The sequence below is a fragment of the Nestor notabilis genome, unplaced genomic scaffold, assembly GCF_000696875.1.
Source record: "Nestor notabilis isolate BGI_N333 unplaced genomic scaffold, ASM69687v1 scaffold10691, whole genome shotgun sequence".
Classification (NCBI taxonomy): Eukaryota; Metazoa; Chordata; class Aves; order Psittaciformes; family Psittacidae; genus Nestor; species Nestor notabilis.
Genome location: NW_009914252.1, coordinates 15,521 through 41,118, shown reverse-complemented (window position 1 = coordinate 41,118; position 25,598 = coordinate 15,521). Strand labels below are relative to the sequence as shown.

Here is a 25,598-nt window from a genome sequence, read left to right as displayed (position 1 = left end):
GTCGGGCTCAGGGTGACGGCGCAGGGTGACGCTGCACCTGCCTGGGTGTACCTGTCCCAGGCACCTGTACCAACAGCCAATCCTGGCTGCACCAAACCTGCGCACCGCGCCGCATAACCGGCCCCGCGGAGCGGCGATGCCTGTGCACGGCAGGTGCTAGCGGGGAGCAGTCCTCACAACTCACTGCCTGCGGAGCCTGTGACGCGGGGAATATGTCCAATGAACTGGAGTAAGTAGAGTTTCTTCTCTGTTTACCCACTCCCCTCCCAAGGCTGGGTGCTTTCCTGAGCTGCTCCGAGCGCTGCGGCTCCCAGTGCATCAGAGCCGGGCTGTTTGCAGGTGAAAGCACTTGTTCCTTCTGTTCCCCATGACCCCGCTGCTGTTCTCAGGAGGAGCCACTTCTCAGTGTCTGAAGAGGTTGGATTTCTTTTATTTTTTTACATTTTTTGATCATGATGTTAAAAATCATGATCCTGATTATTTTTTTTTCCTCCCAAACTAAGTCTTGACTCACGGAGTTTCTGCCTGGAGCCGAGTCTGTGCTGCCTCTAGCCAGCAACATCCAACACAAGCTACAGAGCTACAGTAATTCGGGGGGGGGGGGGGGGTTTTGGGGTCAGAGAGAGAGTGTTTGGGGGGGGGGGGGGGGGGGGAGGATTTTGGGTTTGGGGTTTTTTTCCTTTTTTCTTTTTTTCCTTTTTTTCCCTTCCCTTAGAAAACACCTTCCAAAGTATTTACCAGTTCCTAGGTTTTTTGGAGGGTGAGGGTTGTTGTGTGGTGGTGTTCTTTATTCTTGTTTGGTTTTAGTGTTACAGGTTTTTGGTTTAAGTAAATGGATCACATTAGGGTCCTATCAAATAATTATAATAGATATTTTTTTTTAACAAGACAAAGCACCCAGCTTTGATCCTCTAGAACTCCTGCTTCTAATCTTGGGACCGCCACTGTATTTTGGATTTTGGCCACTGCTGGGATGCATTCCCACAGCACATCGTGCCTCACCCCTCTGGGGTAAACACACACAAATACCCTATTGCTGTGACATGATTGGGGCACCTGGGGAATATTGACCAGTGGTCGGGAATGCTGCTGTCAGTCCCATCTTAAAAAGCTCAATAGGTGTATAAATAACCCTGGTGGAATACTTGTGTGTAATAGAATTTGCCAGCAGATCCCTGTCCATGTCCAAACATCTGTGTACAGATGCCGTGTTTCGGAAGGTGCATTTTGAAAGCAAACACGTGCCAGAGGTGCTGTGACAGCTGCTCTCTTAATAATTAACAACCCCGAGGAGGTGCAGCACCAGTTATTTCTGTATGTAAATACTGGGATCGATCTGCTGGGATCCACTCAGAATCACTGAGTGAGACTTTTGCTTTCTGGACTCTTTGGGTAATTTATAGCTGATGCTTTTTAAATGTATAAATTGGGCCGTGTGCTTTGCTTCAGATGTTTCAGTGTGTGTGTCCACAGTGCTGCAGTTACATTGATGTATTGCTAATTATGGGCTGGGGCATTGTGTTACCTGATGAATTACATGGTTGCTTGACTCCTCTCTTGCTAACGGGCTGTTAACCCATGTGCCTTTTGCATGGGAAAGGGGGAATTGATGGGAGCAGCATCCATCCCTTTTGTGATTCAGGGCTCAGCCCCTGCCCTGTCCTGGGGACACAGCTGGGGAGGTGTCACATCTGGTTGGGGGGCTGTATTTGGTCACCCCGGAGGCAAAGGGCTCTTGGCAGCCTTTTCCTGTGGATGGAACCTGAGGACAGGCTTGCAGAGCTCTGGAAATGTCACCGTAGCTGGAAATGTCACCGTGGCTCCCCATCCCTCTCTGGGGAGTGCAGGGAAGTGGGTGCAGGATCTCAGGGGCTGCTGGGGCCTCGGCTGGGGCACCCCTGGGATTCTTGAGTGCACCATGAGCCTTGAGCACCCCAGGAAACAATGGGGAGCAGGGATAGGAGATAAGGAAGCCAGGAACTTTGTAATACCAGTTATAGCTGAAGCATCCAGACAGCTTTGGGTTACTGTGAGGGGAAAAGGTGTCACAGAGGAGGGGACACCTTGTGAGGAGCTGCTAAAGCCCCACATTGAGCAGTGGAACTGCTGCAGTGGCTGTTAATCACCCAGGCCAGAGTCATACAGGGTGTAGCTTTGTAGACAAGAGGAAGTAAAAGGCTGTTGGGGGATCTGATAAGGGCAGTGGTGCTCTCTCTGTGTCTGGCACATCTGTTGTTCTTTACACAACCCCCAGGACAAGCTGAGCGCTGGGAGGACGGATCTGTGCAGTGACCATGGGCCTGGTTCTAAGGGTGCTGTGATATCCCCATGGACTGATGCTGCCACCCAGAATGTTGGCGAGAACAATCCCATCTCTCCCTTTGCCACTTTAATTTCACAAAAAGGACTGGGAAGAGACTAGCGTGGCATGAGAGAAGGAGGTGTTTTGCCTATTATAAAATATTCTAACTGATAATTTCCATAGTCTTCTAAATTGAACTTATGTCTAACTCTGCAGTGCGTGGGCTTGAAAGAGTTAACCAGGAGTTACTCCCAGTTGTGGTTTTGTGGTCGAAACCATGATCGCCAGAAGCAAATTTTTGTCATGCATAAGGTGTGTTATTAAAACTTGAGTTATGCTCCTGGTGAATGAAAAGTTAAAGCCCTTTTATAAAATCCTGGCAGTGAAGCACATGGGGGATCACCACGTTGCAGCAAGTGGCTTTCAGGGGAGACGGGGCTTAAGTTATGTAAAGAGAAAGAGAGATTTTGTAAATTAAAGAAGCAACAATCACAGAACTGCTGAGCAGTTCACAACAAAGGAGTAAGAGCCCTCTGAATAAACTCCAGACTCAAAGCAGAGGTAAATCAACATTTACATAGTATCGCTGCTTTGATGCTTTGGGTCACATTTTCAGCTGATTGGTACGTGGGGATGGTTCGAGAGACGCTTGTGAATAGGCAGTTACACCGAGGAGGATCTACTCCTGCTTTGTTCTGCCACTGTTTAAGCTGCTGATCTGTTCAAGTATTCATCTGCAACTGCACTTGCACTTGTGCTGCACCTGCAGCGCCTCAGCTCAGCTGATTGGCAGCGAGACAGCTCCTGCTCCGCACCTCGGATCCTGGAGCAGGGAGAGCTTGAGGATGGAAAAGAACACATTCATCAGTGGCACTGGCTGTGTGGCACATGGTTCCATTCAGGCTGGAGCTCTTGCTCACACCCAAGTTGCACAGGCTTGAATGTAGTGGCTTGGTTTTTGTTACTCCTTCAGGTGTAGGCTGCGCTGGCCGGTAGCTGTGGCTGTGGTATGGGTGAGGGTAGTTCTGACCCAGAACCAGTCCTTGGCCCCAGACTGTTCACAACAACCAGTGTTTAGAGGAGAAGAGCTGGCGTCACTTCCCGAGGGACTTGGATCCTGGATGGCAGCTGCCTCCTGTGCCACGTTTTTGTTTCTGCTCATCGTTCTGTCTCTGCTGTCTGAGCTGTAACGTGTGCTCTCCAGACACCCCTGGTTGGATGGGCTTGTACCTGGAATGGGCTGAATTGTGTTTGTTTGGCAAAAACAGTGCTTGAAACGCGTTATGTCAGTTTTTTATTAAACAGCAAAGGAAAGGCTGGCCTACCCTGGGGAACACGTGTCCACAGGGTACCCAGAACACATCGAGGTCTGCAGAGAATCACAGGATAGTTTGGGTCGGAAGGGACATTAAAGATCACCAAGTTCCACCCCCCTGCCATGGGCAGGATCATGACAGGGACGTACAGAGTCATCAGCCAAGTGTGTTGTAGGAGATGTGGGCAGCTGAGCTCTGACCAGCCTGCACAGTCCCCATGGGAAGCACAGGAAAGCCAGAGGGGAGAGCCCCTCACCAGGCCTGCGCTGCTGCTGGAGGAGGTGCCTGGGAGGGCAGGGAGCGAGCTGCATCACTTGGGGCTCCTGTTGGGTGTCCTGCCCTGGCACACGCTTCCTGTGTCCTCTTGGGAAACTCACGGGAGGATTCACCTCACCTGCTGCAGCCGGGTCAAACACGGGTGCAAGGGCTGGCCGGTGACTGAACTTGCAGGCAATGGGAAGGGATCAGCACTTCCCAGCCCCGGACTGGAGCACCAGACCCTCCTCCTGGCTCCCAGAGCAGGTGGGAAGCCTGAGACTCAGCTCCCATGAGGGTAATCCTAAGGTCTTGCTGCCTTCTTAAGAGCCTGCTGAGATTCACACAGGAATATGTCACATCCTTTATTTGTTACTGCAGGATCCTCCCATAGGATGTGGTGAGGGAACTACAGGAACCTGGGTATAAGTGGGCTCTGTTCTCAGTCAGGCCTCTGGGCCTTGCCACAGTACAAATAACCCATAAGAATTGATTATTAGATTAAAACCAGATTACCTAAAGAAAAAACAAACCAACTCTGTTGCAGAAGCTCTCATATCCCTTTATTGTTGGGTGGTTGGGTTTTTAAATCCAAGTCTTGTAAAACTGTGATTTTTTTAAATTATGATTATCATATTTTATTTAAAAGCCACAGTGAATACATGAGAATTAAAAAAATAAAACAGCCAAGTAGGGTTTCGGATGTGGAAGGAGGGGGGGGAAATCCATAGGTACTGGAACAGAAAAAGCTGACTGAAAGCACTGAAACTCTTGGAGCTCTGAAGCGCTTCTCACCATGTGTCACCTTCCTTAGAGTGCCTGAAGGACTGGGAGCTCCAGTGCAGTGTGTTGGTGGGGATGAAGGTTTGTGTCCATGCATACACACGTACCACTGGTGTCCTTGTCTGCCTACAGTGAAACTAGGAGAGTGAATGAAGCTCAGACTCGTGTTGCAGCAGTGCCCAGGGCCTGGGGTTCGTGTCCTGCTGTTGGAGACAGGTCACCCGAGCTGCAGCGCCTGATGTCACACCCCGGCGCTGTTCCGAACCCGCCGTCGTTCCTGAGCAGCACCCCAGCTCCGTGCTCTCATTTGTGTTGTTAGGCAGGGAGGGCACTAACGCAGGGATCCTGTGTGAAATGGGGCCATGTGGGTGGCTGCCTCAGGACGATGTTATCGGGAATGACACGGTGCCCACTGGTGTTTCCCAAACCTCACTCGGCACCGAGCTGGCTCATGGAGCCCCTCAGGGGACAGGGGCAGGAACCAGCCAGTGCTGGTTGGGGGTTTGCAGCAGAGGTTCGGGTCTGGTTCTGTTCTCTCATCTGCACTGAGCAGCTTTGGAGAAGCCATTTTAGTGCCTACCCCATGCCTTGGTGTCTCCTCCCGTGGTAATAAACAGCTTCAGGAGCAGGGAGTTCAGCTGGTGTGAAAATGGGAGAATGCTGAGTTCGACCCTCGGTGTGCATGTCTCGTGTGTGCCATACAAGCCACATGCTTCCAGGAGAAGAGGCTTGAGCACTGGCTTTGTGGGTGAAACGGAGCTGAGGGATGGTGAGGAAAGGTCCTGCTGTGGTGCTGAGTTAACAAACTGCGCTCCCCCGAGGCGATGGCGATGCGGAAATGCCCCTGAAGAAATCCAGCTACAGAGGCCACGTTGTGATCCAGCTGCCAGAGAAAACACTGCAGCCCTGTAGGCAGTGCAGGTTCTTGAGATTAGTGGTCTCCAGGCCCAGGATGCCTGGGGATCGACACTGTGTTGTACTTGGCATCCAGGCCACGTTCCCTGTCATTAGCCTGTGTGTTTGTTACGGTTCTTTGTGGGTTCTTTCCTGTTTCTCTCCCTCTGAGTTGTGCCTGACTGTGGCAGTACACTCGCTGATGGCTGTCCTGTCACATTGTCCTCAGGTGGGCTTATTAAACTTCCAAAGATAGGGTAAAATCAGAATTTTGCTGAGAAGTTGGGGTTACTAGAGGCCACTCCGTGGGACGCTGCTCTGCCTTGGCAAGGGCCCTGGTTTACAGGCTAAAGCCTCCACCCCAAAAGCAATCATGGTGATGCTGCTCTTCAGTGGCCTCGCTCTCAGAGTTTAGTGTTGAGCCTTCCTCATATCACTGGTGTGAGCTCTCGGGGAAGGTCAGGGAGACAAAGCCAGGGCTGATGCAGCCCCGTGTGAGCTCATGGGGTGGCTCCAAGGTCCTGGGCTGGGGTCTCTGTTCTGTGGCTTCTTGTTGCCATTAATTCCCTGCTCCTTTGACAATGATCTGTGTCTCCGAAGCCATCAGCATGGCTGATGTTTTGGTTGCAGCCTTAATCAGTTGTAGGGGAGAGAACAAACAGCAACACAAAGCTTCGAGGCTGGCCAAACCACCCACTGAAACCCAGCCAAGGCCACGTGTCTCCTGCTTGGCCAGTCTCCCCACCGAGACCCTTTGGGCATTTTCTCCTCTTTCAGCATAGCCCTGAGTGTTTGCTCATGACCAGGAGGCCCGTGTTGTAGCAGATAAATGGGGGAAACAGAGATTGGGTGGGATGGAGCGAGGAAGGGGCTGGTATCACCGAGTGTCAGATTCTAAACTGTTTGGAAACAAACAAGCTGCTCCCTTCCCAAAACCAGGCAGAGTTGTGCCTGAGGCCGCGGGGCTGCAGAGGTGAGTCCCTGCTCATGTCTGTGTTTCACTCACCGGGGTGACAGCCTGCAAAAGGGATGTTTGCTTTGCCAAACGGAGCACACAGTTTGCAGTGGACCAACATGGCATAGCCCCATGGAAGGGGCGTCGCAGGGAGCAATGGATAGTTTGGATCTAGACTTGGATGTTTTGCTGGAGTAGCCTAAAACGTTGCTGTCCTCATCTTCCAGTCTCTCCTTTCTGCTGGAGTTTGCTGCTTCCTAACACGAGTACCACAGGGCAACATGTGCCCACACCTTACCTCTTTCAAGTTCAGGGCATGGCGTATGACTTCAGGACAGTGCCTTCTGCAGTGTGCCAGGTTGAGGGCAGGGCAGGTTTTCCATTGTGCCATCTCTGCTGCAGGGACAGTTTCTAGCAGAGGCGTGGGGCAGCAACGAGGTGTTGTCTGCAAGCAGCGCAGCAGAGCTACCCAGCAAAGCCAGAAGCCACACTTGAGGATGAAATGCAGACTCCTAGGACACTTCTCAAACTTGTATTCTTCATGAACTGGACACAGCTACAAGCGATTGAGATCTCAACGACCCCCAACCTCCCTCTGCCTCTGGGGTGCAGGCAGGTGATAAAAGGCTGGAACATCAGCCACTTGTGCCTATAGTGGTGGTGCCACAACAAGGTGATGAAGGAAGGAGGCAAATGGAGCCACACAACAGGGAGTGCTTTGGGTGAGGGAGACAAAAGCTCCAAAGCATTTTTCCTTGTAATATATGTGCTTTTTTAAGCTCCTGAACACTTTGTTGCTACATCTTTCCACGGTGTGTTTATCTATGTTGATTACGAGTGATAGGAGCTGAGTCTCACCCCGAGAGTGAGCTCTGTTGCTGCCTATTCTTCCTAGAGCAGATCAGGTTGAGGATGGGTGAGGATTCCTGCCCGGACAGGACTGAACAGCCCATCGCCAAGTCGACAGCAGTGAAATGTGAGTCACGCCGAGTGCTCGCCTCGGAGACAGCAGCAGCTCTGAAGGGGAGGGAGGGCTGCGTGAGAAACACCACAGACAACGAAACTCCAACAGCACCTGGTGCAGCTCCTGCACGGGGTGAAGCACATCCCTCCGATGTGCAGGGGAGAGCAGGAGCAAACCCAGTGTCTCTGTTACACCAGCGCGTGGTGGAGCTTGTGGTGCCAGAACTGCAATGTGGGAGCAGCTCTCTCCGTGCCAGCCTGAGCTCTGGTGCCCATCGGGAATCTGGTGCCTCTGGCCATTAGCTGGGCTGCTCCTCGCTTCTCTCCCGTGCAGCTCAGGGATGCTGTGTGGAAGCAACATACCCTTCGATAAAAAGGCGACAGGACAGCAGAGGCCACCCTTGATGGCCTCATCTGCACTGCTCTGGGAGAGGCTGTGATCCATGATAGGGCTGCCTCCCTGCCCAGCCAAGGAGAGCTCTTGAGTCTGACCCAGGAGCATCCCTAAGCTATCCATGTGCATTCCCGGCTGGAGGTGGGGCAGCAAGAGATTGGTGTCTGTGCAGGATTGAAGCCATCTTGGGCTGCCAGGGAGGATGGACCAGCATCCTTCACCCCATCCCAGGTCCACCTCCACACCCACCCAGTCCAGGAGCACCCTCTGAGCACTCAGCTCTTCACCCTGGCAGTGTGGGCACTCACACCAAAAGGGGCTGGTGGTACCTGTCGTGGTGAGCAATAACAGGGAGTTTCAGAGATGCCAGATCTTTCAAGAGGAATTACTCTTCTTCGAATGAGTCACTTGAAAGTCTAGCTCAGGACTTATTACAAACACATGGAGAGTAGCTTAATGGAAACAACATATTCCATATAAAAGTGCTATTAAAATGTAGCATTTGTCATTCATCACCTGAAGTCCTGCAGATTTTCTTTGCTTTTCCATAAAAACAATTCAGCAGTTGAATTGTTCTGCTCTTGGCAACTTTGGGGATTTAAAGAAATCTTATTAGAATTGTTTAAAACTTCTTCTGCTCATAACACACAGTCTGTCCATCCGGGATGTTTCTATTCTGATGAAAAAGGCATTTTTCATCATGAAGTTGTTCTTTATGATGAATGATATGAGCTGTTGTGGTGACACCAAATACACATGGCTGGAGGATGGGACAGGAGCACGGCCTCTGTTCCATCCTCCTCTCTGAGCAGTGAACCTGCAGCACGGAGCACCCAGGGAATGTGCTTCCGTGCTTCTGTGCTGGCTGCCAGTAGGATTTGCTGGAGGAAAAGGAAAGATGACCAATGTTTGGGTAATTAAGTGTCTTAGTTTATTAACATAAGATGGAGAGACCTGGAGAAAGTGCCAGCAGAGAGGACAGGCAGGGCATTATTTTGGTATGTTGCCTCTCGGCTCACGTAGTGCCATTGGCCTCACCTTTGTTGGGAATTTTTGAGTGGAAGGGAGGGTGTTGTGATCTGCCTGTCTCTAAGCACAATCAGATACAAATGATTGAACACAAAATTAGACTGAAACTAAATATAAAAGCTACAGCAAAGAAAAATGATGGGGTTTGGTTTCTGGGGAGGTCAACTTCTCCAAACACTGACTGATCATTTGTGTCTGTGGCCTGCACTGGTCTTTAGCTCCAAATCTGAGGAAAAATCTTGCAGTTTCCTGACCAAGTTGCATTCCAGTTACTGACCAACGTCCCTCCTTGATGGTGCATGACCCAGTGGGCTGGTAGTGTGCTCCTGCTGAGGAAAGAGCCCTTGCAGATGATGTTGTGGTGTTTTGTGTCCCTGGGGCCAGAGGAGGGAAGCAGAGGAACATCTGCCCTTCTGCATGGCCCCACCAGGAGACTCTAGTCTTATTTCGTACATAGCTACAGGCAAATAACTGGTAATCCCAAAGACTCTGGAATTTAAGGACCAGGAAAGCATCCCTCCTCCATTCCAGCAGTGCCTTTAGGAAGTCCTTCATGTGTCCAGCTGGAAATTGCTGTGGAAAATTAGTGTCCTTCATTCCTCTGTCTGGCTCAGTTTTAGATCTGTGCGTCTGATGAAGAATGACACCATGAACTTCCAGAAATTCCCCTACACCAATGAAGATGAAGCCTGGAAAACTTACTTGGAGAACCCCTTGACTGCAGCCACCAAAGCTATGATGAGGGTGAATGGGGATGATGACAGCGTGGCTGCTCTGAGCTTCCTCTATGACTACTACATGGTACGTTCCCAGGGGGCTGGGTGTCCTGAGGGGGGGAGTTTGCCCAGAGGGGAAGTGTGAAGGTAAATACATGCTCAGCTACCTTAGGAGGGGGCCCATCTACTGAGCCTTCCGTGGTGTTTTTGCAGTGATCCTCCTTACACCCCCCCCACTGTTATCCCAGTGCACAGATGGTAAACCAAGGCACAAAACACCATTACACTGCAGAGGGAACCCAGAGCAGAGTAGTAAGCTGAACCCAGGTGTCGTGGGTCAAGCTGGGTTTATTTACCCAGCAGCTTTCATACAAGAAACAGCAGTGCCCTGAGAGCTGTGCTAGCTCTGTGCCTTGCAGCCCCTCACATCTGTGTTTTTCCAGTCCTGCTGTAGGATGGAGCTTCAAGAAATGTGGATATGATTTAGCTCTAATTGAAATCAATAGGACTGATGTTCTCATTCACTTGGGTGCTTTTTAAAGTCCCCCCCAGAACAAGATGATGTGTCTTGGCTAAGGTTACCTTGGGGAGTCCACAGCAGGAGCACCCAGGTCTCCTGTGTCCTCCCCCAGTGTTCATTATTCACCCAGTGTTTTACCTCTGAGACATCACTTGCTACACAGACAAGGCTGATTTTGCCATTAATAAAATCTAACAATAAACAAACTCTTTGTTCTGCCTTGTTCTAGGTCCCAAAAGAGAAGAGGATTCTTCCATCTGGTATGATGGGACGCAATGAACTAGGAAAGAGGTGAGCTTCGCTTTCTGCTCTCTGTAGCTGTCTAATTCTCCTGCAGCTGCTTGCATGCATGATGGGTCTCTTAGCTTGCAGAAAATAGACATCAAAGCACGGTGTTATTACCAACAACAGTGGAGGTTATTAACCCTGAGACATATATTAAAATTCTTTAGGCCAGATCCCAAGCAGGTATAAATTGAGCTACACCCATTTGCACAACTGAGGATCTGTGTAGCTGTGTTAGAGGAGCTGATTTGCAGCAGCTGAAGAATTTGTCTCTATTTCCTGCTTTGTGACAGTTGGAAAGGAGATGATGATTGAACACTGGCAGCAACAAGGGAATGACAAATATTCTCCCATTCCCTGTGTTGACAAGAGTTTGTGTTCCACTTGCTTCCAATCTCCCAGGATTCTCTTCCAGTGACTCCCATTTGTCCTTTGAGGTTTCCAGATAATTAACTACTATATTAATGGCTCATTTGCTGCTGTGAGTTAGTTCCCCTTCCTGATGCTGCGTACTTTGGCAACCTTTTCTGGTTGTCTGTTCTTGACAGAGTAAGCCTCTTGAGTGATATTTCATTCCTTCTTCATAAGTAAGCTGAGTCAAGCTGATTTCTCCTCTCTGAAAGGCCACTGCAGTGCGGACAGTGGTGTGGGTTTTGTTAACTGTGGAGATTTCAGCATGTACCTGAAGGTGAAGCTGTTGAAGCAGTAGGTGGGAGCTGCTCCATCAGCTTTCCTCGCCTTAGGGGTGCCTCACGCTGCCAGGAGGTGTGCGGGTGGCTAATGTGGGGGGTGATTTGTTTTCTGAGCATGGTAACGGGGGCAGTAAACCACCTTCTCCCAGCTCAGCTGGGGCTGCAGTCAGCAGGGTCACAGAGTCAGAACAGACTGGTTCCTGGGGTGCTGCACAAAGGCATGGTTTCTGTGTGTGAGAGGAGTGTGGTTTTGTACATGACTTAATTGACTTTATCCCTCGACAACTCCTGTACTTGGTCTTTTCTGCTCTGTAGTGTGGGCGAGACACCTCACTTCAGTACTGCAGCCCTGTCAGTTTTTCACTGATCTCATGTTCTCTGGGAGTTCTGCTTCCTGAACTTCTGGAGTTTGTGAATTGAGGCCTAAAAAGACAAAAATAGAAAGACCACATAGCAGTTATCTTTCTTATCATCCCTGCTGCTCTGAATGTTTAAGAGCCTAAATAAAGAAATAATGGATGTAGGCCCTGCATCTGCAGCCTCAAACCACATCTAAACCGTGTTCTCTGATTCCCTGTAATCATCCCTTATCTGCTGAGAACCTCTGGCTCTTGCTGATTGCACTGAGAGGTGCGCGGGTGGGTGGAGATCACCCATGGGCCTGTCAGATCTCCCATCTCAAGCAGATGTACACAACTGACTCAAGGTCACCTGGCAGCCAGACTGTGCAGTTTGCTTCCCAGCAGCACATCAAGGCACTTGCATCTTGCTGTGACAACTTGCTGGGGTTGTCCATGCTCTGCCCTGGTCTGAGACAGGACCCTTTCTCCAGCAGGCACTGCCACGGAATGGAGTATGACCCAGAGATCGCATCCTTTGATGGCTCAGCCCATCTCATGAAGCTCTTATCTGAAAACGTTTCCATGACCCAAGAATATTGTGAGCCACAGAAGAAGAATGGCCCAAGTCTTGAAGGCGTCCCTGCTCCTCACAAGCCAGCCATGATTCCACCAGGCACTAGCAAGCTGGATGTCACCCCAGACAACTACTTGGTCGCTCCAGGGGATGTATACGACAACAGCTCCCTGAACTCCCTCTTCGAGACCATCCCCATAGCCCCACCACAGCAGAGGTGGCAGCCAGACAGCACTTTCAAAGAGGATCCCCAGGAGGTCAGAGCTGGGAGAGGGGTGCATGCTGGCAGCACAGCCCAAGCAGGTGCTGCAGGACACTGCCTCTAGTTTGGGGTTTGCTCGTGCTGGAGTCAGTGGGAGCTTTGCTTTTGCATTAGAAGCTTGATGCTGTTCCCATTGAATTGCTGGGGGTTTTACATTGATTTTGGAAGTAGGGTAATGAAATGAGGGTCCATTTTTTTATCTGTGGTCTCTGTTGTAATGTCCAGGAGAAGGTGGATGGACAAAGCAATGAAAGATTCTACTTCTGACTGTTTTGTTTTCTCTTGTCTACAGTCGCTACTCTTCAGTGATATCCTCAAACCCCAGCCAGAGCACCCCTGCCCTGAGAGTTACACTACGGATGGTGTTAAAAGGTAACTGCCAATCCCTGGTCTGTGAGCTCCCAGTGCACTTGGCTGTGTCCCTTTCCTGGGGAAAGACTCCATCCCTTTCCTTGCCCTAGTGCCAGTCTTGACAATGACCATGGTGAAAGGTACAGATCTCATGCTTTTGCAGAGACAAGCTGTGTCCCCAGGTCTCTCAGGAGCAAGCTGCTGTTCCATGACTTCTTAGACACAAAGCAGTGATGGATTTTAGTGTCTGTCATATGAAACAGGGATTAGGGTTTGTAATCTTCTGCTGGAAGGGAGTCAAACTCAATTTTAAATTCGAGTTACTAGATGCAGTTGTGCCACTTCATGTTTTCAGCTTGGGAGGTACATGGTTCAGCTGTGCTCTGTTGGGCAAACTGGTGTAAATCCAGTGCTGGCTGTGGTCACATCTCATCAGCACCCTGACCTGCATGAGGGCAGATGTGGCACTGAGCTCTCCGTGTGGGGGTTGGCTGTGCACTGCAGCCCCTTCCAGGGAGCTCTGCTGGGTTCCTGTGCTACAGCTACATCCAGGGGACTTGCACCACCTTTCCACAGCTTATTTGGAATGGGGTAAATGACAGGGGAAATGAGGATGGCAGTTGGTGAGGGTGGTAAGCAGCTTCCTCCTCATCTAAGGTTTAAGTTCTCACTTTGGGTTCAGCACTGCTAATCAACCTTGATTTTGGAAGACGCCACTGCCCCTCATTCTAAAACGTGAGAGACTTCTTTTTCTCCTTTCCACCCCTCTCTCAGGCAGAGCTTTCCTGCTCTAGATCCCACACCAAGCCTCTGAGCAGGTAGCATTGTTCCACCTCCCACTTTGTATTTGCCTCCTGAGTCAGCTGACGGTGTGACTCAGCTGTCAGACGTGGGGATGTTCACACAGACAGCAGCTTGAGAGGCTCTGTTTGCTGTTTACTTGTGCACTGAGGTTCTCTGGCTCTAGATAAGAGGAGCTGCCAAGCCATCTTCAGAGATGGCATCATAGGGGAGGTGGAGCAGGAAAGAGAGCTGGGTTGGTGACTAAACAGGGTAAGATGATCTACAGCACCAGAGGACTTGAAGGGTCCCTGTGAAGGCGTGTGTGCAGGTGGTGGCTTGCACAGCTTCCTCACAGAAGAAAATAGCTTGAGCTACCTCCTCATGATTTAAATGCTTGTAGGTGCTGGTGAATGCCCAAGAGCAGAGCTTCTTGAAAATCAGGCTCTTCCTTGAAATTTGCTTGTCAACAAATCCCCCTGTGTGATAGTACAGATGTTTTCTGGAGACACTAAAGCTGCTGCCCACCAGCCTGAGAGTTCAACAAGCTGGGCCTTGAAGTCCATTTTTAAGGACCCGGATAAACATTTGTCCTGCAGGTCCTCCTGTTTCTACAGGATCCATTAGGACACAGTCTTCCTGGGTCAGCCATTTATGGGTGGGAATTTGGAGACAGGAATCTGAGTTTAGGCTGTTGTAAAAGTCTCATCACAAGTACTTATTTTTGGTTGGTTTGGTTTAGGATTTTGATTGTGCAAGTGTTCTGTAGCCATCCACAGAAAATACTGGTTACTGTAATGCACAGGGCTATTTTTAAGGGCAAAATGAGGATATTGGAGAACTGCTGCTCCCTGGGGTGTTGGGGAGGATCAGTATGTGCTGTGATGGGAGGTGCTCATGGTGTAGGGGTGTGTGAGATGGGGAACAGGGCAGAGACTCCTGTGTGTACAGTGTCTGTAACCTGTAACCTGCAGGGGTGGAGACTTGCATGGGTCTTGTTTTGCTTCTGGAGTGAAACAGCAGCGTGTGCTTATTCATCATTCTCTTTTTGTTCCATACAAGTGACTTTGAATACACTCTGGGGTCACCCAAAGCCATTCACATCAAATCTGGGGACTCTCCCATGGCCTACCTCAACAAAGGACAGTTCTACCCCATCACGCTCCGGACAGCTGGAGACAGCAAATGTTTACACTTGTCCTCAAATAAAGTGAAGGTAAGAGACAAGCTGACAATTTTGCTGACACATGCTGTAATCAGACATCCAGCAATTGTACTGGCCTGGGAAAAGAGCTGAACAACAAGAGTAATGGCTTTGTGGCTCATGTTGGCTTAAAGCAATGAATGGGATGGATTCGCTCATAGCAAGCTAATCCTCTGATGCACAGCAACAGCCTTCATGATCCCTGGCAGTTGAAACCTTTCACAGTAAGGTCAGGGATGCACAAAAGGCCTCCCTAGCCGATGGCTGCATGGGGGCCCTGGTGTTGAGAGGGTGTCTGAGCTAAAGAGAGGTTCCCCATCTTGCTCCAGTCACCTGTGGCCAGGCCTCAGAGTGACCCCTAAGCTTAAACTGAGCTTGAGTTCCCAGCAAAGAAACCTGGTCCAATCCTGAGCGGTTCTTAGGGACATCCTCACTGTGTTACAGAGTGTGGTGATGATTGTTTTTGACAATGAGAAGATCCCGACGGAGCAGCTCAAGTTCTGGAAGCACTGGCATTCCCGCCAGCCCACGGCCAAGCAGAGGGTCATTGACGTTGGTATGAGCGGGGATCTCGGGTGGGGGTGGTGACTTTGGGCTCCATTTTACTACATCTCCAGTACACAGTAACACAGCTGAAGCTCCAGAACCTGGTGTGGGGGGAGGCAGGAGGAGCAGGCTGAGCTGCTGGCTTCAAGTCCTTTCTGGCTGAGGAGCTCTTGCAGGTTTAAAATGGTGTTTGCCAAGTGTAGGGGCATGCACCAGGCACCCAAGATACAGCAAAATAGAGCCTCAGTCAGAGACAGAAACTGCTGAGCAATTCTGACTCCTACAGACGTGACCTGTGGCCTCTTGGAGTGCAGGAATCTGAGCTAGAAAAGGGTCTTGTACTGCTGCTCCTTCTCCACTGCCACCACACAGGCTTTACAGCGTGTCATGCCTGGCCAGACAGAGGTTTTGTCCGTCCAGCTGAGCACCTTGTGAGCACCTCGTGCCTCAGAGGAGACACACAGTTGTTTGAGTTTAGAAGCAGTCTGCATTGACTTTGCATAAGATCCCTGCTCAAACAGCAGTCACCAGCAGATACCTGTGAGTCACTTCTGGCCTACCCCTCGTGTATGCACGCTGCGGTGTACCCAGTGGTATCAAGGGTGGCTTCATTACATTACAAGGCTTCTGTTAGCCTTGGAGTGAGCGAGAGGCAGGCTCTGGGGCAGCGGAAGACCTAGGGAATGGAACCAGTTTTGCAGCCACAGTATAAACTGCTTCTCCATTGCATTCCAGCTGACTGTAAAGAAAACTTCAACACCGTGCAGAACATTGAGGAGTTAGCCTACAATGCACTGTCCTTCGTGTGGAACATCCACGAGGAAGCAAAGGTACAAACTCTTGTGGAAGGGGTATGGGAAGCCTTGGTCCTCAGCAAAGCTGTAGCCTCCGTCCCGAGCCCCATCCTGCTCCCCCTGCTCCTCGGGAGACAGACAGCTCCTCAGCTGACAGACAGTGTTTCAAATCCAAACAATGCCATTCCAGTGGCCCCAGGTAGTGTTTGTCTGCCAGGCCAGTGGGGAAGGACTCTGTGCTTCTCTGTGTGTTTAAGCATTGCCATTAGCTAATAAACACGCTGGGTACACCTGAGACTGGCTCAGAGATGTTGTTTTAGTGCTGATGGATAAGTCTGAAGAAAGCCTTCTGCAGCAGGCAGCCTAGATCCGGGCTCTGCTCACATGTAGGTGAAGCCTATTTAAATAAACCATAGCTTAGGGAACAAAGACCCTCCTTTCAAGACAGCGTTCTCATGCAGAAATGACTGACGACCCTTCTGTGGCTTGTGTGATGTGGAAGGGAGCCAGGCAGGTCACAAGATCCCTTTTGACCTTAAAATCTGTACATATAAACACCTTTCCAGCTCTTCTTTCTCTTCTGCATCTCTTCAGAGTCTCTCCTTAATACTTTGTACCCAGTGTGGATTGAAAGAAGCATATCAAAAAAGATGAACTATCTAAGATTAAAAGAAAAGCATAAATGCCCCAGCTCTCTGAAGCTGGCAGCTTGGGAAAACTCTGCTTTGCTTCGGGATCTCAATGAACCCTTCTTTTAGCCCAAAGGCGACCTCAGTCTTTTACAACCCAAGAGGTTAACAAATGTCTTCAAGGCAAAGTTGTCAGAAATGGAAATATGTCAGGTATGTGGCAAGCCCGCGGGGGCACCGCAGCAAAACTGGATTTAACTCTTAACAGAAACTCTGTACATGCACTGGCCTGGGGCAGGGAAAGGTGAGATTTCAGAGAGCTGTGAGGCTGGGAGCAGACAGAAGGGGCCGGTATTTGGGTCGTCTGGAGCACCTCTTGCTTCTCTTTTCAATTCAACTTCACACCACAGTTAAGTGGGTTTCTTTCCTATGTATAGGTACTGACTAGATCTGACATTGGGTTTCAGGGCAGAGCCCTACTGAGGGAACTGTGGGAGCAGATCTGTCCCCAGAGTCTAGAGGAGATTTCAGGGTCACACAAATGAGTCGGTAATTTGGAGGTACAATGAAGATTGTATCTGTGCTCAGCTTTCCTTCAGAAGTTTCCACTGGAGGTGCCTCCATCCTGGTGATAAAGGAGACCAGTGTGAGCAGAATATTTATTTAGGTAGCAGCAATGATGTGGCTGAAGCTGTAGTCTAGCCCTCCTCCCTCCCTCCTCTCTCCCTCCTTCCCCCCAGGCTGTTCTTGTCTGAGGGTCCCTTGTTCAGATCAGAAATATCTGCAAGGACATCCCCAGGCAGACTTTGCATCTGGTTTGACAACTGACTGAGCTGTGGGAGTGTGAATAAAGAGATGGGGAGCTGCAGTGGGTGTGGGGAGGCTGTGGCTAGGAAGGGCTGGTGGTTGTGCTCAGGTGGGAGCTCCTGGCTAATGCTGGGAGGGTTGGAAGGATGTCTTGGTCTGCTTTTGTTCCTACCCACTGCTCCATGGCTGTAGGAGAATGATGTTTTCAGCACCAAAAAGCTGTATCAATCCCTGTTCCTGTTTGCAGGTATTTATTGGGGTGAATTGCCTGAGCACTGACTTCTCCTCCCAGAAGGGAGTGAAAGGTGTCCCTCTCAACCTCCAGATAGACACTTATGACTACGGCAATGGAACCAGCCAGCTGGTGCACCGCGCTGTCTGCCAGATAAAGATATTCTGTGATAAGGTACAACGCTGCTTTCCCACCAGGTTGTCCAAGAGGAATTTTAAACTGGTGGCCAATGGCTCCAAGATTAAAAAGCCCAGAAAAGCTGGGAGAGCCTCGACCAGCCCAGACCTCGGGGCTGAGGAGCAGAGATGGTGCCTCCCCTCCGCTGGGTGAGACAGGGCAGTGGGGATGTGTCTGCGCTGCTGAGGCCCTCACAGAACAGCCAGCAGGAAGTTTCCCCATGGCAGACCTAAATGGGGTCGTGCCTCATAGTAAGCTCTGGTTTTGACAGGTTTTTAAACAGAAGATGAGGGAATCCTTAGAGGTTCTTCCCCAGCCCCAGATATCTTCCCATGGAAAACTGCTCCCAGCTATTTTGGTCTGGCATGAGCATTTTTTAGTAATGTGCTGACCTCCCAGCGATGGCCACTAAACTCTCTCTTGCCAATGTAAGAACTGTCAATGTCCTAATTTTTGCCTTATTTTCCCCACAGGGCGCAGAGAGGAAAATGAGGGATGATGAAAGGAAACAGTTCAGAAGGAAAGGAAAATGCCTGGACTCCAATAACAACGGTCAGTGCTAGTGCTCGTTACCTGAGACAAAGTGTGTTGAAATCCATGTAGTCCGTTAACTTCCAGGAGATCTGGCCCTGGGTATTTCCAAGCCTGATGATATCAGCACCACTCAGATCCAGCTTGTCAGTCCAGTCCTTCCCTGGTCTCCTACAGGGACTCTCAAAGCCCTTTATTTATACTAACAAACCTTCCTGCACTGTCCTGGGGCCTTGGCAGGGAGCAGAGCCTTCCCGTGGGGAGCAGCCCTGGCCAAGCCCTGGAGACCCACTTCTGCAGAGTCCCATCTTTTTTCTAGTACATCTCTTGGGAGACCTTGGGCAGGAGCTTCCCCTCCTCTGCACGTGGCTGCCTCTGAAGCTGCCATCTGAACCGAGATGTACTGGACTTCCCATTGCAGGTCTCAAAGGCTGTTTGCTGTCCGGCTTCAGAGGGAATGAGATCACGTTCCTGAGGCCAGAGACTGACCTCGAAACCCAACCAGTCCTCTTCATCCCCAACGTCCATTTCTCAAACCTGCAGAGGTGCGGCACGGTGAGTCCCTTCCAGAAGCAACCACCCCGTTGCCTTCATCTGTCACCCCCATCATTCCCAACTGAGCAGTCCCCCAGACATGACTTGTGGTATGTAAAAACCCAAACCCAAACCACAGTTCTTCTGTGGAAACGTGGTGAGCTTGAAGAGGTAGCTGTCAGGAGTGGCTTACATAGTCATGTGCCAGTAATGGGCAAGATAACCTTTGCAGGTTCCTTCCAGCCAGATACCCTGTGGTTTACAGGGATCATGTGCAGCTCCCACAGAGGACTGGAGGGGCAGCAAAATTAAAACTACAGAAAAATGCGACCGTATCAGTCCCTGTGTACATGGGACATCTCTCACTTGTCCTCTGCCCTTCTCTAGCCCCTTGAGCCTAAGGAAACCTAGACCCAGTGTCCTTCAGAGCTCATCGGGATTCCCTCAGGAAACAAGGGTCTTGGTTTGTCAAAAAGGGGGAAAAGCCACTTGTCCTCTTGCAGCATCTGCATCAGACCCAGGCACTAGGAGCATCTGGTCGGGTTTCGTTTAATCTAAGAAACACATGCAGATGTTTGGGTTTAATGGTGTAGGAAGATGATGGATTGGGAGGAGGGAAATCATGTTTGGGATGTGCCTGTGCTGCCTTCCCCAGTTTCACTGGCACCCAGTGATACTGTGCAAACTGATCCATGTTCCTTTCCTTCCAAGGTGCTCCCTCCTGCTGTTCCCAACTCCACAAACAGGTAAGGATGCAGCAGTTTGTGCTTCCCTCCATCAGCTGCTGTTTCTCTGGGTATGTCGTGGTGGTTTGATACCCACAGGCAGTATCTATCTACAGGTGCAAAAATAACACAGCACAGCATGTCCTCAGTGCCCTTGAGTGTCCAAATATGTGTTAAGCATTAACCTAGATTGGACTTAAGGGATGCAGAAGCACAGATGGGTTCTTTCCCCTACCAGTGAGCCACTCCAACACGAGTCTGGTCCACAACTGTCCCACTGTTCTGATTGAGACAGTGTGAAAGAGGGGAAAAAAGATCACAGAACTATCACTGAAGGCTTCAAGTAACCAGAAGCAGATACTGCTCTAAAATAAACTGGAATGGAGTAGAAATCACACGTGTAATGTGTCTGGAGTGGGGAGAACCAGTGTTTGCCCAAGGCTTGATCCACTGTTTGGTGGTATCAATACAGTAACAATGCCAAGAAGGTGCAACAGGCTTTTGTCTGTGCTGTGATTCCAGAACCGCTGCCTGCACACACTGATCTTGCATGTGCTATGCAGGAAGGTGCAGCTCTGGTGAAGACGCTGCTGCTGTAATTACAAGCCCAGTATTTAATTGCTGGAGGTTTGTTGGAGTAACTGGTTCTTCAGTCAGAAGTTTGTTGCTTTGCTCCCTGCTCCTGTTCTGTCCATCTGAGAGCGTTGTGTTCCTTTTGCTCAGGCTGCCCCTGAAGCGAAGCGGTGCCTCGTTCACGGAGGAGTTTGACCCAATTCCTCCAAAGCAAACCAAGGAAGAAGATCCTCAGAGAGGTAACCCCTGGGATGGGAGCTCTTCTTGGATGTAGTGTCTCCTTTGATTCAAGTGACCTCGGATCTTGAATTGCACGAGGCCCCATCACGCTAAGAACATGCTCTAAGAGCCTTGGGTCAGAGCTGTGCTTTATCTCTTTCAGTCTTGTTGTACGTGCGGAGGGAGTCAGAGGAGGTGTTTGATGCTCTCATGTTGAAGACACCAGATCTCCAGGGTCTCAGAACAGCTGTAAGTGTTACCAGCAACTGTGGCACATGAATGAACTGCAGGTTACAGGGCAGTGGCACTTAGTGTGCAGGAAGCTGGGTGTAAGGCTGCTCCTATCTGATGTCTGCTTTCTGCTGAGAATGGAGATGGAAACTGTGAGTAGCAGGTGAATTCTGTCCCCAGGCCCTGGCATGGCCTGTGTGGTGTTAGTGCTGCAGCAGGGAAGAACACACCTTATGGCAAGAAGTTTTGTTCAGATCATAATGTTAAGTCTTGTCTTGTGACAACACATTCGATTTTCCATTGTGAAACACCCTCTCCGTTCTCAGGGCTGTAGATGTGCAGACCACAGCCAGTTCTGGCCTCCTGCTGGAATTCCCTGAGTTGTGTTTGAGGAGAAGGCAGACATATTTCTGTGATGATTATCAGCAGCATCTCCGATAACCCACCTCTCTTTGGAGCCTGCTGGGAAGGAAACAAACAGTAAACCTCCCAGATTTGGGGGGGCTTTATGGCTGCACTTCAAGCTCTGTTGGTTTTACACACTTTTAAACATAGAGTTTGACATATGTCAGCACAGACGAGCCTTTGCCATCTTCTCCCTCCCCCATCCCTCACCACAGAGAGTCAAAAACTCTGCAGAGGCTTGTGAAAAAGCTACAAAGCTCCTGCACCCAAAGCCCATAAGGGAGGTGCCCAGGAGAGCTCTGCAGGTCAGCTAAACCTCAGCAGAACCTGCAGGCTGGTGCCTCCACAGCAGACACAGTCACACACGTCGTGTGGTTCCTCTCACCTTGGGTTGCAGCAGGTTGAAGCATCGAGCCCCAGACAGGCCTGGGAGTGAAGAGGAGGAAGATGAAGGTTATTGCCCAAGGTCCCTGGCCTGGCAGTAGCTGTCAGGAGACCCAAGGCCGGGCTGCAGCCACCCCCAGGCTCAGATTGTCCTGTTCAGATCATTGCTTTGGTCTCTCTTGAGAGGGAGGGGGGATCCTTCGCTGCTGAACACCCCGGGCTCAGTGTTATCTTTGGTTTCTATCATGGGAATTTCGTTTTACAAGGACAAAGAATTGCTGTGTTTTCCCTCACAGATTTCAGAAAAATATGGGCTTCCTGAAGAAAGCATTTATAAAGTCTACAAAAAATGCAAAAGAGGGTAAGTTAACTTCTCATCTGCTCTTCCCCTGTGCCTCTACACCCACTCTCCTGGTACCCTGCCACAGGCTGACACAGCGTTTTAACAAGATAATAAAAAGTGAAGCCATGTGAGTCTGTGCTATTTGGAGCATATAAAACTTGGATCTTTCTGGGCTTTAAAGATCTGGGATAATGCTTGTTTGTATTATATTTATTTGGAGTGTAAAGTCTCCCAAGGAAAGGAAGTTGGATGAAGGCGGAATGTTTGGGTAGTTTAATGGGTGATCCTTTGAGTCTCAGTCTGAAAGCCGCAGCTTATGAAGAACTTATCTTACTGCCATCAGAGGTACAATGTTTGCTTCTCCAGACCATGAGCCTCAATGTCGCTGGCTCAGAAAGAGACTGAACTGGCTGAATAACAGCATGGGCAGCCCGTGTCTGTTCCCAGCTTTGCCATCCCACCCCAGACCAGGAGGTCAACAGGAAACCTCACACTCGCTCTGGAGGTGAGGGGATCCAGCGGGTCTGACCGACCCTTCTGGGCACTGGTGGCTCTTGTGCAGCCCCAGTGCAGAAATGCAGGTCCCACTGGAGACACTGGTCAGGTGCTGCTGGGAGACCTGCAGAGCTCTACAGGGGGTTCCGGTGGGTTTGCAGTAAATGAGAAGTGACTTCTCAAGTGCTTTCAACATGGTGTTTGTCAGTGACTGCTCCATGGGGATCCCCCCCATGGCTGAGGGAATGGTGCTGCTTTGCGTGAGCTGAGGTCCAGATGCTGCACATCCCGTGGAGGGCAGTGGTCTTGATGCGGAGCCAGGAGCTACTTTCAGAAACGTTTTCTGGACTGAGAACTGCCCCTGGGTTGTTCCAGTCCCTGGCAGCGGGTCCTCCCCTCAGCCGATGGAAGGGGAACGACTCCCAAGCTTATTCCCATAAAGCTAAAGCCAGAGCCCTTCTTGCAGAGTGAGCGAGATGTAATCAGCTTAGTGAGCAGCGGTGACTGCCGGGGAGATGAACTCATTGTTGTTGCTGGCCCTGGCCCAGAGTTTGGGCATGGGGAGAGACGGGCAGGAGCGAGGCTGCTGACAGTGCTCCACAGGGGAACAGAGCAGGAGCTGAGCCCCTGGGAGCTGAGGGCTTGTCCAAAGCTGCTGCATTTGCTTCCTGGTGACGGTGGGATGAGAAAGTCCTAAAGCTGTTTGGATGGGATCTTCCCACTCATTTGGTGTCACCATAACTTGATCCCCGTGGGACTTGGCCTGTTTGCTGCAGGGGAAGTGGAGCTGAAGTCAGGCTTGGAGGCAGCTGCATGGTGGGAGGGGAGAGGTGGTGGTTTCTCCTCTGTGCTGTGATGTGGTGTCACTGAACTGGGAAGCAACAACCCCCTCACCTCTAAATCCACAGCTGAACAACCTCTTCCCCTTTAGGAGGGTTTTTAGATATGGTGTTAATGTTAAGGTGATGGGTGGGCCATAGTGAGGCATCTGAATTGGTCATGGGGCTCCTGCCCCTGTTCCTGCAGTCAGGGCCTCAGTGCTGCCAGATGCTGCTCACCCACTGGCCCCAGAAATGGAACGTTCCCCCCCAAAGAACAAGGGCAGCACTGGCAGCCTCGGGGAGTGCTGACACCTACAGCCTGAGCCTGAGCACAGAGAACAGCAGCGAAGCGCAGGGGTGGTCAGTTTATTACTGCAGCTTTGGTTGGGGCAGAGCCAAACCTCAGGTGTGGTGGCTCGTGATGTGGCCACCACAGGGCATCAGGCTGTCATCAGGCTGGGTTTACTGAACCAGCATCCGTGCAGCAGGAGAGATCCAAGCACTGGTGTGTCTGCAGGTGGACCGGGAAATGGCACCACATCAGGGGAGAGGCCACCAGCACCTCACTGTGCTTTGGGTTTGTTTGCTCCTTGATCTGATAGGTAGCGAATGATGTTTAATAATGACTGGGAGGGAAATCAGGCAGATGTCCTCTCCATCCCTTCCCCAGAGGAATCTAAGGAGAAGAAAAGGCAATACTTGGAAATTAGGCTAAAAAATAACCCATTGAGACCTGGTTTACCAAGAGCTGGACATGAGCGGTGGCCCTGATTACTGCTGGGGTGTGGGGACACGGGATTTTCTCCAGTCACGTGCTGGCAGGGCCAGACACTGTTTCCTGCTCCCCCAGATTTAATTTTCCTTTGGATAATTTCATCCTATTGCTCAATCCTAAACAATCCTCTCCTGGTAATCGCAGCTTGAGGGTCAGGTTTGCACTGGGGGTAAACCTGTGAAGCTCAGTGGTTCTGCTGGACTTAGAGTGGTGGGGCCCGATGCTCAGCCTTGGGCCACCCTGGCACGAGGAGCTCACCCGGATGAACTTCATCTCGGGGTGACTCAGGAGCAGTAACAAGCGATTTGGTATCTTGGTGAGGTTTGGTCTAGAAAAACAAAGCAGGGCCCACGTTCCCCATCAACACCCCCGAACCTTTTGTGGTTGAGAAATCAAATGGAAGCTCCTCAGCAGGAGCTGCCCCAGGCTCCCTGCACCCCGTCACTGGAGCAGCGCTGCTGGTTGTGACACCCCCCGGTGGGGGATCGCTGCCTCCCTGCGGGTGCGTGTCAGGGGCCTGGCTGCCGGGATCCACGGCTTGGTGCCGGCACCGCTCCTCCGGTGCCAGGAGGGTGATGGTTCACCCTGGGTGGTGTCAGACCCGTGTCGCAGCCCCTGCACTGGGTGGGCTGCGCTTCCCCGACTGCTCCGTGGCAGGGAGCGGCCTGTTGTGCCCCCTGGAACAGCAGCACAACCACAAATAACCTGGGGACGCAGCACCCATGAGAGCAACGGGACACCAGGACACAGCTCCCGCCCTCAGCGGAGCGGCTGCGCTGACCTCGGGGGCATTCCCAGAGGGATACGGGCCGTGTTTGTGCCTGTCAAGCTGTCAGATGTGCCGGGTGCTCAGCCTGCTCCTTCTCTTGTTTTTCATCTTGGCTCAGCGTTGCCCGGTTAGTGCTGTTGCCCCGTTAGTGACCCCGGCAGGAAGCTGGAGGGGATGCGCTTCCCGCACAGAAATTTGTTCTCTTTGTTCCCTTCAAAGTGCTACAAATTTCCCGTCTGATCTGTGGGAACACGGTGGGGGATGTGGAGCTGCCCTGTCGCTGCGCTACAGTAATGAGGGGTCTTCCCTGGCACAGAACCGCAGCCCCAGGTTGAAATCAGCTGAGGGAATGTTTCCTTCTCCCCGAGTCTCCGTGGAATTGATGCCAGGTTGGAGCTCCCAGTTCACACCCTGCCATAATCCAGAGTAATTTGCCTGTGAAGCAGATGCTGGGCCCAGGCATGTCCGGGTGGAATTGCGACAAGCTCCACAGGAGGCTCCTGTCGTGTTGTGGCTTCAGTCAGTTACCAATGGCTGAGACCCTCCGGTGGGGTGGACATGGCAGCACCTTGTCCCTGCCAGGGCTGTGGCTCCCGGCAGCCTGGCACAAGGAGCAGCTGTGGAACTTAGTGCATATCGGGAGCAGGGCAGGAAAGGGAATTTGTAATGGGAATTCTGTGTGGAGACGTCTGGGAGCAGGTCCACCGTGACCTGAGACCCCATCCATGGCTGGGGACCCCAAGTGTCCACCCCTCCTGATCAAGCTGCTCCGCAAACCTTTCCTTGTGCTGTGTTTGACCCAGCCCTTCTCCCTTTCCCACAGGATCCTAGTGAACATGGACAATAACATCATCCAGCACTACAGCAACCACATGGCCTTTCTCCTGGACATGGTGGAAGCAGAGAAGAAGTTCCAGGTCATCCTCAAGGAGCTCTGAAGAGCCACAGGCAGCACTTCCTGGGACTTCTCTCAAAACCGGCAAGTTTGACCC

General features: G+C 51.0%; 1 protein-coding gene across 1 annotated transcript; it reads left to right on the top strand.

The window, feature by feature from the left end:
- Positions 1 to 212: 212 nt before the first annotated feature.
- GRHL3 (grainyhead-like 3 (Drosophila)) lies at positions 213 to 25,544 on the top strand. The gene is made up of 16 exons (XM_010023565.1): positions 213 to 229; positions 9,506 to 9,692; positions 10,357 to 10,418; positions 11,940 to 12,276; positions 12,574 to 12,653; positions 14,475 to 14,628; positions 15,061 to 15,172; positions 15,898 to 15,992; positions 17,640 to 17,798; positions 18,275 to 18,353; positions 18,754 to 18,887; positions 19,578 to 19,612; positions 20,315 to 20,403; positions 20,547 to 20,632; positions 21,700 to 21,764; positions 25,430 to 25,544. The coding sequence occupies exons 1-16, from the start codon at positions 213 to 215 to the stop codon at positions 25,542 to 25,544; spliced, it is 1,806 nt and encodes a 601-aa protein (XP_010021867.1).
- Positions 25,545 to 25,598: the final 54 nt, after the last annotated feature.

Excerpts from the sequence above, each read along its gene's own strand:
- GRHL3 (XM_010023565.1), top strand. Across the intron at positions 10,419-11,939 it reads CGCAATGAACTAGGAAAGAG|GCACTGCCACGGAATGGAGT; the intron begins GTGAGCTTCGCT and ends TTTCTCCAGCAG. Across the intron at positions 15,173-15,897 it reads GCAGAGGGTCATTGACGTTG|CTGACTGTAAAGAAAACTTC; the intron begins GTATGAGCGGGG and ends ATTGCATTCCAG.